The 16411-nt window shown below is 43.9% G+C and overlaps 1 protein-coding gene across 1 annotated transcript in view; it reads left to right on the top strand.

Moving 5' to 3' along the window:
• The first annotated feature begins 291 nt into the window (after positions 1-291).
• LOC139368179 (alpha-1,6-mannosylglycoprotein 6-beta-N-acetylglucosaminyltransferase B-like) overlaps positions 292-16411 on the top strand; it is a 42877-nt gene continuing 26757 nt past the window's right edge. Inside the window, exons 1-6 of the mRNA XM_071106796.1 lie at positions 292-343; positions 1245-1366; positions 8705-8834; positions 9005-9135; positions 15071-15135; positions 15303-15476. Coding sequence (XP_070962897.1) covers positions 318-343; positions 1245-1366; positions 8705-8834; positions 9005-9135; positions 15071-15135; positions 15303-15476 — 648 coding nt within the window. The 5' untranslated portion in view covers positions 292-317. The remainder of the gene's footprint in view (positions 344-1244; positions 1367-8704; positions 8835-9004; positions 9136-15070; positions 15136-15302; positions 15477-16411) is intronic.

Genomic DNA, 16411 nt, shown 5'->3' with positions numbered 1-16411 from the left:
TCGTCAAAACTATGACTGAATATGGAAGGGGATTAATATATTCCCATCAGTGTAAATGGAAACTATGATGTGATGTGGTGTGATGTGGTGTTTTGGACTGAATGGTGATCTTGTACACAAAGGAAACCATTTTTACCCCATCTGCCTTATCTTCACTTTTGAGAACAGTGGGAAAAACAGGAAAAAAAAGATTAGAGGCAGCATCTCTTTGCGTTTCTTTTTCCAAGTTATTGCACTATTGACTGATAATAACACTTATTTATTCTAATGTATGATTTTCTGTTTTGACAGTCAGGCCCACATCTTGATTCTGGATCATGCGTTTTACACTGCGACCCCGGAGGTAAGGGCTCATCCCAAAAGCCTAACAATTGATTAAGACTAGATCTACTGTGTAGGAATACGGTTCAGATCTCTGGATATCGGCATGTGTATATTGCATGTTTGTCATGCCAGTTACATCGCACTTATCGGGAGTTGACTGAACATACGGTAAATGGACTATAATGTAGACTTGACTGATTGTTGGACCCACAAACAATGGGCTTACTAAGTGTTGAACTACGTGGTATCATCCTGTAACTCTTATTTTGGAGTTTTTTCTTTGTCGCTGGTAGCCCTATAGTGGATGTTGTTTTCGCAAATACCCGGGCCAGTCACTGAGATCTCTTTGACAGATTTCTCTATATGGAGAGCTTTACTAATACAATTGAATTCAATTCAATTCAATTGAACCGGCTTGAGTGCTGAGTTTGGCCGTGTGTTTGGCTTGGCCCGAGGGCGTTTCACTTCTGGAACACACTCTTCGTAGCCGATTTGCTCCGACGAAAAGCCCAGTCCTCTTCTGCCCCAGTAAAAACCCAAACCCCAAAGGAGTCGCTTGCTCAAGTCGCTCTCACGCCATGACAGCACGTCACTCTCCAGCTGTTTGTTATGACTAAGAGAACCGCTCTTATTTGAAGCCTGTCCATGGAACAAGTTAATTCCCTCTTCTTCTCAATGTGCTCAGTGCAGGACAAACTGAGACTACACGGAGATCACCACAACAAGTTACATGACTTTAGGGCAAACTTGGTACCCCTCTACGTGGCACTACATGATACACAATATGATACCATGTGTCGAAGCTAAATATAAGTTCATTGCAATTACATTACTTGTAGAGGTAGTTAGTTTAGTGTAGTGATGATTTCTGCTAAGCCCAACGCTAACCCATGTCCGTCTGTCCTCCTGTCTGTCTCCAGTGGCTGCTTGGTGCTGTGTCTTTCTGTCTCTCTGCTCACCCTGCTGCTGCAGAGCCTCTGGGTGCCTCCAGAGATGACCAGAGAGGAGCCGGCAGGTGCAGGGAGGTCCCCTGAGGAACAGGGTAAGTGTCCCAAGCATAGAAATATAATCTACATTCATTATACTGTATTTCTATGATCCTACTCTTCGAGGAGTAGATTAGATAGTGAAATGCTTTACATGACTGAGATATTTTCTAGTGTGGACTCCTCTCTCTCTCCCCTACTCTCTCTCTTTGCCACTACTTCCTGTAGTCCTATGGTTGGTGAGGAGTGATGCAGTAATTGTCAGCTGAGTAAACAGGCAGGGGGTGGATAGGGGGTGACATCACCATCATAGGGTTCCTTCCTGTATGTGTCATTGGGTAGATAGCCAATCCCAAAGGGGTCTCTGTTTAACCCCTATCCTCAGACCCCCAGACCCCACATCTACAACCTCCCTGTGGGTCCATAACCAGTGTATACACACACACACACCGGTAACCCCACACCACCGACACCCTAGCCCAAAATATTACAGTACTATTTTATTGTCTGATTTCCACGTTTGCTCAATACTAGCTATTCAGTGCCAGGCCAGCCCAACATTTTATAGACCACTCTACGTTTGTGCAAATGCTAATGTCTCAATCAGGAAGTCCTTGATCGGCCCTCCCAAATAGCCCCTTAAAGCCCAACTGACAGGCCTCTTAAACACACATTTACTTTTTACTACGCCCCTGGTTGACTTGTTTTTCTGGCCGTCTGCTGCAGTCTGGCTGGTTAGGTTGCTGTACGCTTATTATGTATACCATGGGGTTCGTCAAACAAGGAAAAGGACTACTGCTTTAGGTCAGCCAGAGGCATTGAGTGGAAGTGGAACAAACGACATTATGTGATGTTTGTTTTACTATATGTTTGGCTAGCGACCGTTATAGTGGGCGGTCTATGTCTACACTCTTAAAAACAAGGTGCTATCTAGAACCTACAAGGGTTCCTCGGCTGTCTCCATAGGAGAACCTTTTGAAGAACCAAATCAAATTTAATTGGTCACGTACACATGGTTAGCAGATGTTAATGCAAGTGTAACGAAATGCTTGTGCTTCTAGTTCCGACCGTGCAGTAATATCTAACAAGTAATCTAACAATTTCACAACAACTACCTTATACACACAAGTGTAAAGGAATGAATAAGAATATGTACATATAAATATATGGATGAGCGATGGCCGAATGGCATAGGCAAGATGCAGTAGATGGTATAGTGTACAGTATATACATATGAGATGAGTAATCTAGGGTATGTAATTATTATATAAAGTGGCATTGTTTAAAGTGACTAGTGATACATTTATTACATCCAATGTTTAATTATTAAAGTGGCTAGAGATTTGAGTCAGTATGTTGGCAGCAGCTACTCAATGTTAGTGATGGCTGTTTAACAGTCTGATGGCCTTGAGATAGAAGCTGTTTTTCAGTCTCTCGGTCCCAGCTTTGATGCACCTGTACTAACCTCGCCTTCTGGATGATAGCGGGGTGAGCAGGCAGTGGCTTGGGTGGTTGTTTTCCTTGATGATCTTTTTGGCCTTCCTGTGACATCAGGTGGTGTAGGTGTCCTGGAGGGCAGGTAGTGTGTCCCTGGTGATGCGTTGTGCAAACCTCACTACCCTCTGGAGAACCTTACTGTTGTGGGCAGAGCAGTTGCCGTACCAGGCGGTGATACAGCCTGACCGGATACTCTCGATTGTGCATCTGTAAAAGTTTGTGCGTGTTTTTGGTGACAAGACACATTTCTTCAGTCTCCCGAACAGCGCCTTGTTCGCCACATTTCAGTTTGTCCGTGATATGTACACCGAGGTATTTAAAACTTTCCACCTACTGTCCCATCGATGTGGATACTGGGGTGCTCCCTCTGCTGTTTCCTGAAGTCCACGATCATCTCCTTTGTTTTGTTGACGTTGAGTGTGAGTTTTTTTTTCCTGACACCACACTCCGAGGGCCCTCACCTCCTCCCTGTGGGTCGTCTTGTCGTTGTTGGTAATCAAGCTTACCACTGTAGTGTCGTCTACAAACTTGATGATTGAGTTGGAGACGTGCATGGCCACGCAGTCATGGGTGAACAGGGAGTACAGGAGAGGGCTGAGAATGCACCCTTGTGGGGCCCCAGTGTTGAGGATCAGCCGGGTGGAGATGTTGTTTCCTACCCTCACCACATGGGGGCGGCCTGTCAGAAAGTCCAGGACCCAGTTGCACAGGGCGGGGTCGAGACCCAGGGTCTCAAGCTTAATGACGAGTTTGGAGGGTACTATGTTGTTAAATGCTGAGCTGGAATCGTCTGGGCTGGCAGCCGGCAGTCTTACGAGGGTTAACACGTTTAAATGTTTTACTCACGTTGGCTGCGGTGAAGGAGAGCCCGCAGGTTTTGGTAGCGGGCTGTGTCAGTGGCATTGTATTGTCCTCAAAGCGAGCAAAGAAGTTGTTTAGTTTGTCTGGGAGCAAGACATCGGTGTCCGCGACGGGGCTGGTTTTCTGAACCCTTTTTGGTTCCAGGTAGAACTCTTTTGGGTTCCATGTAGAACCCTTTACACAGAGGGTTCTACACTGAACAAAAATATACAACATGCAAAAATGAATATAAGAAAATCCTCAATTGAAATATATTCACTAGGCCTTAATATAGGGATTTCACATGACTGGAAATACAGATATGTTTCTGTTGGTCACAGATACCTTAAAAAATAAAGGTAGGGGTGGGGATCAGAAAACCAGTCATTATTTAGTGTGACCACCATTTGCCTCGGGCAGTGCGACATATCTCCTTTGCATAGAGTTGATCAGGCTGTTGATTGTGGCCTGTGGAATGTTGTCCCACTCCTCTTCAATGGTTGTGTGAGGGTGCTGGATAATGACGGGAACTAGAACACTCTGTTGTACACGTCGATCCAGAGCATCCAAAACATGCTCAACGGGTGACATGTCTGGTGAATATGCAGGCCATATTGGAAGAACTGGGACATTTTTAGCTCCCAGGAATATGTACAGATCCTTGCGACATGGGGCCTTGCATTATCATGCGGAAACATGAGGTGATGGCGGTGGATGAATGGCAGGACAATGGGCCTCAGGATCTCATCACTGTATCTCTGTGCATTCAAATTGCCATCGATAAAATGCAATTGTGTTGGTTGTCTGTAGCTTATGCCTACCCATACCATAACCCCACCGCCACCATGGGGCACTTTGTCCACTTTGACATCAGCAAACTTTGACAGCAAACCGCTCGCCAACATAATGCCATACACGCTGTCTGCCATCTGCCCGGTACAGTTGAAACCGGGATTCATCTGTGAAGAGCACACTTCTCCAGCGTGCCAGTGGCCATTGAAGATGAGCATTTTCCGACTGAAGTCAGTTAAGATGCCGAACTGCAGTCTGGTTAAGACCCTGGTGAGGACAACAAGCACGCAGATGAGCTTCCCTGAGACGGTTTCTGACAGTTCGTGCAGAAATTCTTTGGTTGTGTAAACCCACAGTTTCATCAGCTGTCTGGGTGGCTGGTCTCAGACGATCCCGCAGGTGAAGAAGCCGGATGTGGAGGCCCTGGGCTGGTGTGGTTACATGTGGTCTGCGGTTCTGAGGCTGGTAGGACGCACTGCCAAATTTCCTAAAATGACGTTGGAGGCGGCTTATGGTAGATAAATTAACATTCAAATCTCTGGTAACAGCTCTGGTGGACATTCCTGCAGTCAGCATGCCAATTGCACGCTCCCTCAGAACTTGAGATATCCTGTGGCATTGTGTTGTGTGACAAAACTGCACATTTTAGAGTGGCCTTTATTATCCCCATCACAAGGTGCACCTGTGTAATGATCATGGTGTTTAATCAGCTTCTTGATATGCCACACCTGTCAGGTGGATGGATTATCTTGGCAAAGGAGAAATTCTTACTAACAGGGATGTCAACAAACTTACCCACAAAATTTGAGAGAAATAAGCTATTTTGTGCGTATGGAACTTTTCTGGGATCTTTTATTTCAGCTCATGAAACATGGGACCAACACTTTACATGTTGCCTTTATACCTGGAACAAAAAAGGGTTCTACCTGGGACCAAAAATGGTTATCCTATGGGGTTAGCTTAAGAACACTTTTGGAACATGTAGGCGTGTAGCCTGAAAACAAAAAAATGCTTGTAAAAGGACGTAGTTATGGTAGATTCAGTATAATATATCATGGGTGTTCTTTCTAAATCGCCTCTTTTTATTGTGTCATAGTAAGTACTTTCTCTCACAGTAAACTCTTTTTACCTTCTGTTGGGAGCATAGGTCATCCACATTTTGGGGGGGATCCAGCAGAGAATTCAAATGGCCTAGTTTCATACAAGGCATCAATATTGAGACCACTCATGTTGCAATGTGTTTTGGCATACACTAGAGCATAGTGTACAAAGAGCACTACACATGATGATGGGCAATGTCTTACAGTAAAAGTTGCATCTCTGACTGATATGAAATGGCAGTGTTAGGGCGAGAATGTTGAAATCAACCTGACCTCAATATGACTTTAGAACTGAGGTTGATGTCATCAAGTTGAGTCAAGGGCCAGCGTTACCCGTTATGGCGTCTGTGTAAACATTCACTTATGTCTAGGAGTGTGTCTGTGTGTGTGTGCCCATGTGTGTGTGGGTATGCTCGGGTGTCGTTCCTGCATGTGTGTGTGTGTGTGTGTGTGGGGGGGGGGGGGTTCTGAAACCACAAAGCCACGTGAGAATAGCGTAATTATGTGAAGAGCTCCAGTTACCACTCCAACAATATTTTTATGCCAGGAATTATGACTCTTTGCCATCTGTCCTAAAATAGGCATATTGAACATTTCAGTCTCACCGTAAAAAATAAATTTAAAATCCTTGCACTAGGTGCATGTAATATGGAAAATGAACGACCATAATCACTCAATTCAACTAAAATAGATGGCGTTACGTAATCTGTTGATGGTAATGATGCAATCTGATATTTTATTTTAGGACAGGGCCTGATTGGCTTTGACATTTACAATATGATGTGTGTACAGGTGGTCCATACAGGGGTTTCCATTTGGAATGTTTGATTCATGTCTCAGAATTCAGTGTATTTCTCACTGTGCCATTATAACATGGACTGTGAAAAAGGATGTGGATATTATATTCCATGGGTATGCTCTTTTACTGTGCAATACAGTATGTTACCAGATCAGGGCCAGGATTTCCCCTGACCATGTGACCTGACCAAAGAAAGAGAGACTCTGGTCACATGGTAACGGAATAGATCCTGACTATATACACTGCTCAAACAAATAAAGGGAACACTTAAACAACACAATGTAACTCCAAGTCAATCACACTTCTGTGAAATCAAACTGTCCACTTAGGAAGCAATACTGATTGACAATAAATGTCACATGCTGTTGTGCAAATGGAATAGACAACAGGTGGAAATTATAGGCAATTAGCAAGACACCCCCAATAAAGGAGTGGTTCTGCAGGTGGTGACCACAGACCACTTCTCAGTTCCTATGCTTCCTGGCTGATGTTTTGGTCACTTTTGAATGCTGGCGGTGCTTTCACTCTAGTGGTAGCATGAGGCGGAGTCTACAACCCACACAAGTGGCTCAGGTAGTGCAGCTCATCCAGGATGGCACATCAATGCGAGCTGTGGCAAGAAGGTTTGCTGTGTCTGTCAGCGTAGTGTCCAGAGCATGGAGACGCTACCAGGAGACAGGCCAGTACATCAGGAGACGTGGAGGAGGCCGTAGGAGGGCAACAACCCAGCAGCAGGACCGCTACCTCCGCCTTTGTGCAAGGAGGAGCAGGAGGAGCACTGCCAGAGCCCTGCAAAATGACCTCCAGCAGGCCACAAATGTGCATGTGTATGCTCAAACGGTCAGAAACAGACTCCATGAGGGTGGTATGAGGGCCCGACATCCACAGGTGGGGGTTGTGCTTACAGCCCAACACCGTGCAGGACGTTTGGCATTTGCTCTTCACAGATGAAAGCAGGTTCACACTGAGCACATGTGACAGACGTGACAGAGTCTGGAGACGCCGTGGAGAACTTTCTGCTGCCTGCAACATCCTCCAGCATGACCGGTTTGGCGGTGGGTCAGTCATGGTGTGGGGTGGCATTTCTTTGGGGGGGCCGCACAGCCCTCCATGTGCTCGCCAGAGGTAGCCTGACTGCCATTAGGTACCGAGATGAGATCCTCAGACCCCTTGTGAGACCATATGCTGGTGCGGTTGGCCCTGGGTTCCTCCTAATGCAAGACAATGCTAGACCTCATGTGGCTGGAGTGTGTCAGCAGTTCCTGCAAGAGGAAGGCATTGATGCTATGGACTGGCCCGCCCGTTCCCCAGACCTGAATCCAATTGAGCATATCTGGGACATCATGTCTCGCTCCATCCACCAACGTCACGTTGCACCACAGACTGTCCAGGAGTTGGCGGATGCTTTAGTCCAGGTCTGGGAGGAGATCCCTCAGGAGACCATCCGCCACCTCATCAGGAGCATGCCCAGGCATTGTAGGGAGGTCATACAGGCACTTGGAGGCCACACACACTACTGAGCCTCATTTTGACTTGTTTTAAGGACATTACATCAAAGTTGGATCAGCCTGTAGTGTGGTTTTCCACTTTAATTTTGAGTGTGACTCCAAATCCATACCTCCATGGGTTGATACATTTGATTTCCATTGATCATTTTTGTGTGATTTTTGTTGTCAGCACATTCAACTATGTAAAGAAAAAAGTATTTAATAAGAATATTTAATTCATTCAGATCTAGGATGTGTTCATTTAGTGTTCCCTTTATTTTTTTGAGCAGTGTACATACACTCAGTGCACAAAACATTAGGAACACCTTCCTAATATTGAATTGCACACCCTTTTTCCCTCAGAACCTCCTCAATTCATTGGGGCATGGACTTTATAAGGTGTCGAAAGCATTCCACAGTGATGCTGGCCCATGTTGACTCCAGTGCTTCCCACAAATGTGTCAAGTTGGCTGGGTGTCCTTAGGGTGGTGGACCATTCTTGAGACACACGGGAAACTGTTGTGTATGAAAATCCTAGCAGTGTTGCAGTTGTTGACACACTCAAACCGGTGCGCCTGGCACCTACTACCATACCTCCTTCAAAGGCACTTAAATATGTTGTCTTATCTATTCACCCTCTGCATGGCACACATACACAATCCATGTCTCAATTGTCTCAAAGCTTAAAAAACATTTAACCTGTCTCCTCCCCTTCATCTACGCTTATTTAAGTGGATTTAACAACTGACATCAATAAGGGATCATAGCTTTCACCTGGATTCACCTGGTCAGTCAATGTCATGGAAAGAGCAGGTGTTCCTAATGCTTTGTACACTCCGTGTATAATATCAACTTTCTGTGCTGTCAATCATCCCCCAGGTCACCATGGTAACAGCGTGCGAAGACTGGCTCTACGCTTAGAGGCTCTGAGCTCTCAGGTGCAGCGGCTAGCGAGGGAGAGAGACACTCCCCAGCCTGCTAAAGAAGAACTTATTAACCTTCTGCAAAGGTACATCTACACTCCTAACACACATCCACACTCAGACAAAGTAGTTAAAATCATGTTATTGGATATTCAATACATAAATTCAACATTATATCAGACACACAGCACTGAAACTGCATTTTTCTGGTGAGTCTCATGTGGGTGTGTATGTGCGTAATTGTGTGGTCACCCAGTCTCCGGCAGGACCAGGAGGGCTTGGTGCGGTCCGTGGAGCGAGAGCTACAGAGAATGGCCCAGAAGCTGGAAAGCCTCGGTCATCAGCCCCACACACCACGACCACAAGACGACCACAGACCGCAGACAGGTAGGACCACAACCAGCCCTGGTCATAGCCTTTCTCTAACTAGTAATAATACAATATGGTTCTTTAGTAGGCATACATTTATTATCAAAAGCAACTTACAGTACAGAGGGGCCATGCAGGAATCAAACCCCAAACTTGGAACCACATTGGAACTACATCATATAACATTAGCTAGAGAAGCTTACCATAACAGAGATACCTATAATTACAATTGGATCCTGTGTTGCTCAGATGGTAGATCATGGCGCTTGTAACACCAAGCGTCGTGGGTTTGATTCCACTGGGGCCACCCGCATGTAAAATGTCTGCATGCATGACTGTAAGTTGCTCTGGATAAAACCGTCTGCTAAATGGCATATATTATTATACACTGAGTATACCAAACATTACAGTGGCATGTGAAAGTATTCACCCCCCTTGGCATTTTTCCTATTTTGTTGCCTTACAACCTAAAATAAAAAAATATATATATTTTTTTTTTTGGGGGGGGGGGGGGGTTGTATTATTTGATTTACACAACATAAAGATGCAAAAAATATATATTTTTGTGAAACAAACAAGAAATAAGAAATACATCAATCTTTAAGTCATACCACAGATTCTAAATTGGATTGAGGTCTGGGCTTTGACTAGGCCATTCCAAGACATTTAAATGTTTCCCCTTAAACCACTCGAGTGTTGCTTTAGCAGCATGCTTAGGGTCATTGATTGTCCTGCTGGAAGGGGAACCTCTGTCCCAGTCTCAAATGTCTGGAAGACTGAAACAGGTTTCCTTAAAGAATTTCCCTATATTCTATCACAGTGCCATCCATTTTGTTACCAAAGCCCCTTATACCACCCACCACTGCGACCTGAATGCTCTAGCTGGCTGGCCCTCGCTACATACAGTGCCTTGCGAAAATATTCGGCCCCCTTGAACTTTGCGAACTTTTGCCACATTTCAGGCTTCAAACATAAAGATATAAAACTGTATTTTTTTGTGAAGAATCAACAACAAGTGGGACACAATCATGAAGTGGAACGACATTTATTGGATATTTCAAACTTTTTTAACAAATCAAAAACTGAAAAATTGGGTGTGCAAAATTATTCAGCCCCTTTACTTTCAGTGGGTCAAACTCTCTCCAGAAGTTCAGTGAGGATCTTTGAATGATCCAATGTTGACCTAAATGACTAATGATGATAAATACAATCCACCTGTGTGTAATCAAGTCTCCGTATAAATGCACCTGCACTGTGATAGTCTCAGAGGTCCGTTAAAAGCGCAGAGAGCATCATGAAGAACAAGGAACACACCAGGCAGGTCCGAGATACTGTTGTGAAGAAGTTTAAAGCCGGATTTGGATACAAAAAGATTTCCCAAGCTTTAAACATCCCAAGGAGCACTGTGCAAGCGATAATATTGAAATGGAAGGAGTATCAGACCACTGCAAATCTACCAAGACCTGGCCGTCCCTCTAAACTTTCAGCTCATACAAGGAGAAGACTGATCAGAGATGCAGCCAAGAGGCCCATGATCACTCTGGATGAACTGCAGAGATCTACAGCTGAGGTGGGAGACTCTGTCCATAGGACAACAATCAGTCGTATATTGCACAAATCTGGCCTTTATGGAAGAGTGGCAAGAAGAAAGCCATTTCTTAAAGATATCCATAAAAAGTGTCGGTTAAAGTTTGCCACAAGCCACCTGGGAGACACACCAAACGTGGAAGAAGGTGCTCTGGCCAGATGAAACCAAAATTGAACTTTTGGCAACAATGCAAAACGTTATGTTTGGCGTAAAAGCAACACACCATCCCCACTGTCAAACATGGTGGTGGCAGCATCATGGTTTGGGCCTGCTTTTCTTCAGCAGGGACAGGGAAGATGGTTAAAATTGATGGGAAGATGGATGGAGCCAAATACAGGACCATTCTGGAAGAAAACCTGATGGAGTCTGCAAAAGACCTGAGACTGGGACGGAGATTTGTCTTCCCACAAGACAATGATCCAAAACATAAAGCAAAATCTACAATGGAATGGTTCAAAAATATACATATCCAGGTGTTAGAATGGCCAAGTCAAAGTCCAGACCTGAATCCAATCGAGAATCTGTGGAAAGAACTGAAAACTGCTGTTCACAAATACTCTCCATCCAACCTCACTGAGCTCAAGCTGTTTTGCAAGGAGGAATGGGAAAAAATGTCAGTCTCTCGATGTGCAAAACTGATAGAGACATACCCCAAGCGACTTACAGCTGTAATCGCAGCAAAAGGTGGCGCTACAAAGTATTAACTTAAGGGGGCTGAATAATTTTGCACGCCCAATTTTTCAGTTTTTGATTTGTTAAAAAAGTTTGAAATATCCAATAAATGTCGTTCCACTTCATGATTGTGTCCCACTTGTTGTTGATTCTTCACAAAAAAATACAGTTTTATATCTTTATGTTTTGAAGCCTGAAATGTGGCAAAAGGTCGCAAAGTTCAAGGGGGCCGAATACTTTCGCAAGGCACTGTATTTGTCGCCAGACCCATTGGCTCCAGGTCATCTATAAATCTATGCTAGGTAAAGCTCTGCCTTATCTCAGCTCACTGGCCACCCTTAGCACGCGCTCCAGCAGGTATATCTCACTGGTCATCCCCAAAGCCAACACCTCCTTTGGCCGCCTTTCCTTCCAGTTCTCTGCGGCCAGTGACTGGAACAAAATGCAAAAATCGCTGAAGCTGGAGACTTATATTTCCCTCACTAACTTTAAACATCAGCTATCTGAGCAGCTAACCGATCGCTGCAGCTGTACATAGTCCAACTGTGTTGCCTACCTCATCCCCATATGTTTTTATTTACTTTTCTGCTCTTTTGCACACCAGTATCTCTATTTACACATCATCATCTGCTCATTTATCACTCCAGTGTTAATCTGCTAAATTGTAATTACTTTGCTACTATGGCCTATGTATTGCCTACCTCCTCACGCCATTTGCACACACTGTATATAGACTTTCTTTTTTTTCTATTGTGTTATTGACTGTACGCTTGTTTATTCCATGTGTAACTCTGTGTTGTTGTTCGTGTCGCACTGCTTTGCTTTATCTTGGCCAGGTCGCAGTTGTAAAGGAGAACTTGTTCTCAACTAGCCTACCTGGTTAAATAAAGGTGACATAAAAATAAAATAGAAATTTAGCGCCATCCATCATTCCTTCAATTCTGACCAGTTTCCTTGTCCCTGCTGATGAAAAACATCCCCACAGCATGATGCTGCCACTACCATGCTTCACTGTGGGGATGGTGTTCTCGGGATAATGAGAGGTGTTGGGTTTGCGCCAGACATAGCGTTTTCCTTGATGGCCAAAAATGTCATGGAAAGGTGTTCCTAATGTTTTGTACACTCAGTGTATATATATTATCATAGAACGTCATACCAGTAACATAGCATATAATGTATCATATCATAGCGCATTAGTGAAGATGCAATGACTACATGCTTTTGTTGGAGTTGGCACCTGATTAAGCCAATGCAGCCAGTCTCCCCATTACACCACAATAAAACTATTGGTTGACTATAGTGCTTTAGAGATTGGCTGGAGGGACTGATATTGTTACTCGAGGCCGCAGTTCAGGGCTGTGCAATAGTTCAAGTTCAAAGATTAACAACATAGTGAAGTTAATAGCCTGGGATTCTAGAAGGGATGGTCGTTGGCCAGTAGGGGTCAAAGGTGAGAGACTACAGGTGAATATGATGGAGGGAGTCCTTAAGGCTGATGAATAAGGGGTTTAACAAGTCCCAGAGAGCTAGCTATGCTGGCGGAGTGTGTGTGTGTGTGTGTGTGTGTGTGTGTGTGTGTGTGTGTGTGTGTGTGTGTGTGTGTGTGAGTGGAGCACCCGCCAGTAGGAAAAGGTTTACGTCCCCCCCGCCGGAGAGGTGTCAGGTGGGAGTCGGGTTACTGGCCGACCCTGCCACGTGAGGACGGATGGAGGGAGCTGGGGAGGGAGGCAGAAAGGGATAGAGTGAGAGGGAGGGAGAGAGAGAGAGAGCGAATGAAAGAGAGAGGAGGAGGGAGAGGGAGAGCGAAGAGAAAGTGAATGCTCACAAACCCTGAATAAGGTGATTCATACAACGCAGGCCACACAACCCCCCCCCCCCCCCCACACACACACACTTCTCACCACGAGCAGCCCACCCTCCTTCCCGACCCGCCTCTCTTCCCCTCACATTACCTCAGACCCCATAAAGAGCGATCAAATTACCCAGGAGTCCTTTCAATGGCCTGTTGACTCGTACGCGTGTTTTTTCAGATGCTGATTTTTTTTCATCTTCTCATCAGCTTTTTCGGGCTTCGCACCTTGGCTGTGACTGGGATTTTATTTTATTTTCTGCCTGTTTTACAAGGTTGTTTTACACAGCTAAGGCCTGTGTGTTTTGGCACGGTCTGCATTGTAAAGGAGAATGTTTGGGGTGGGGTAGGCAGGTGGGTTAGGTGTGTATATTTGACATTTATGTGTGTGTGTGTGTGTGTGTGTGTGTGTGTGTGTGTGATTGACACTAGGGGGAAGAAGGTGGAGTGCTTACGGGAAGGGGCCTCTTTGGGAACACAGTGGGTTTCTTCTCATGCTATAGAATGCTACACTGTAAAAAAGCCAATTTAACCAATTGCTCAATCAGCGTTATTCTGAGTTGGGTAGACTTTGAAAGGACACCATATTCAGCTAATGTGTGTTCAAAAAAAGTTTCACTCAACAAACTTTGCTCATAGTGAGTATAAAAACTTGAGTCGAATTACTAACTCATGTTTGCCTTTGGAAGGCAACACTGTATGTTGGTTCAGCTATATGCCCAAATGTTGAGGAAATTCATAATCCTATTGCAGCTTTTGCCGTACAATTGTACGTTGAATCAACAAACTGCTGCATCAAAGCTGGGACTGAGAGACTGAAAAACAGCTTCTATCTCAAGGCCATCAGACTGTTAAATAATCATCACCCGGTTACTCAACCCTGCACCTTAGAGGCTGCTGCCCCATATACATAGACATGGACTCACAAGTCACTTTAATAATGTTTACATACTGCTTTACTCATTTCATATGTATATACTGTATACTATTTTACTGTAGTTTAGTCAATGCCACTACATTGCTCGTCCTAATAGATATATATTTCTGAATTACATTCTTTTACTTTTAGATTTGTGTGTGTTGTTGTGAATTGTTAAATACTACTGCACTGTTGGAGCTAGGTACACAAGCATTTTGCTACACCCCCAATAACATCTGCTAAAGTAATCCATTTTAGAATAAGGTTGTGACATACCAAAATGTGGAAAAAGTCAAGGGATCTGAATACTTTCCAAATGAACTGTATATGGTCATTTTTACATATATAGGGTAAAGTTGCTAATTTAATCATGAGGACAGCAATCACTTTTGCTCCCCGCACTGCATGGTCGTAGCGGGAGAAGAAGAGAAGCTAACTCTGAGTTGGTCAAAACATCCTAAAGGTCTGAACCATTTCATTTTGAGATGGGGGGAAATCCAAAGTTGTGCTATATATTCATTGGCTATGTCATAGATCATTTTTTTGTTGAATTTTACCCTGTTTTTCTCCCCAATTTCGTGGTATCCAATTGTTTTTAGTAACTACTATCTTGGGCTCGGGAGAGACGAAGGTTGAAAGTCATGCGTCCTTGCCAACAAAGGGTATATAACAAAGTATTGAAATAAACTTTTGTTATTGACCAAATACTTATTTTCCGCCATAATTTGCAAATAAATTCATAAAAAGATCATACAATGTGATTTTCTGGATATTTTTTCTCATTTTGTCTGTCATAGTTGAAGTGTACCTATGATGAAAATTACAGGCCTCTCTCATCTTTTTAAGTGGGAGAACTTGCACAATTGGTGGCTGACTAAATACTTTTTTGCCCCACTGTATATAATATCACAATCTCTTTTGTCAGGTCTCCGTGTGGTTTGTGAGGTGCCCGAGGACCCTGTGTATCCCCACTGTGCTGAGAAAGTTGCGGTGAGTCACAACACAATTAGTTGACAGTTAATCTTGTAAATGCTAAATCTGTTCTTGTTGTTGGGCCCATGAAGTCAACATTTCTCCTGTTACTGTTGTCCCAAACCTATTTTTCTGTCTCGATCTCTTTCTTTTCGAACACAAACACTTTGGCGTTACATTCCCAGTTCCTGCAAGCCCGTTGGGACTCAGACCTCTGCTATGCTTTCTACGGGGTGGATGGTACCACCTGCTCCATCCTGACCTACCTGAGTGAGAGAGAAGACTTCTGTCCCCCACACCCTGGAAGAAACCATTCAGCACCACCATGGCACCAGCAACCACACACCCACAAAGAGAAGGTAGCTTTAGAACAGGTTGAATGTCACTTGGCATAGGTATTATGACTATCAAAATCTGTCATGGAAAAACAATGTTTGTATGTATGTCACTGAACATATGCTGACAGTTTTAGTAGCCTTTTGTCGAGATATGAAATGATCTTTTATTTGTTTTTATTTAACCTTTTATTTAAGCACAGAGTCATGCTGAGACCACTGTCTCTTTTGCAGATGAGCCCTGCATTTATTTATTTAAACTTTATTTAACTAGGCAAGTCAGTTAAGAACAAGTTCTTATTTACAGTGACGGCAAAAGGCCTCCTTCGGGGACGGGGGATAAAAAAAAATATAATAAATATATATATAATAAAAATAAAGGACATGACAAAAGAGACAACACTACATAAAGAGAGACCTAGACAACAAGATGGCAAGGCAGCAACACATGACAACACAACATGACAACATCATGGTAGCAACACAACATGGCCGTAGCACAACATGGTACAGTAGCAGCACAAAACATGGTACATGCACAGACAACAGCCCAAAGGCAAGAAGGTAGTGACAACAATACATCACGCAAAGCAGCCACAACTGTCAGTAAGAGTGTCCATGATTGAGTCTTTGAATGAAGAGATTGAGATAAAACTGTCCAGTTTGAGTGTTTGTTGCAGCTTGAGCACATCAATAAATGACAATGACACTATATATACAGTTGAAGTCGGACGTTTACATACAGTTAGGTTGGAGTCATTAAAACTTGTTTTTTAACCACTCCACAAATTTCTTGTAAACAAACTACAGTTTTGGCAAGTCGGTTAGGACATCTACTTTGTTCATGACAAGTAATTTTTCCAACAATTGTTTACAGACAGATTATTTCACGTATCACAATTCGAGTGGGTCAGAAGTTTACATACACTAAGTTGACTGTGCCTTTAAACAGCTTGGGA

This window comes from Oncorhynchus clarkii, chromosome 16 (genome assembly GCF_045791955.1).
Source record: "Oncorhynchus clarkii lewisi isolate Uvic-CL-2024 chromosome 16, UVic_Ocla_1.0, whole genome shotgun sequence".
In the NCBI taxonomy this organism is placed as follows: domain Eukaryota; kingdom Metazoa; phylum Chordata; class Actinopteri; order Salmoniformes; family Salmonidae; genus Oncorhynchus; species Oncorhynchus clarkii.
Note: the sequence above shows the minus strand (reverse complement) of the source record. Positions and strands in the feature narration are given on the sequence as shown.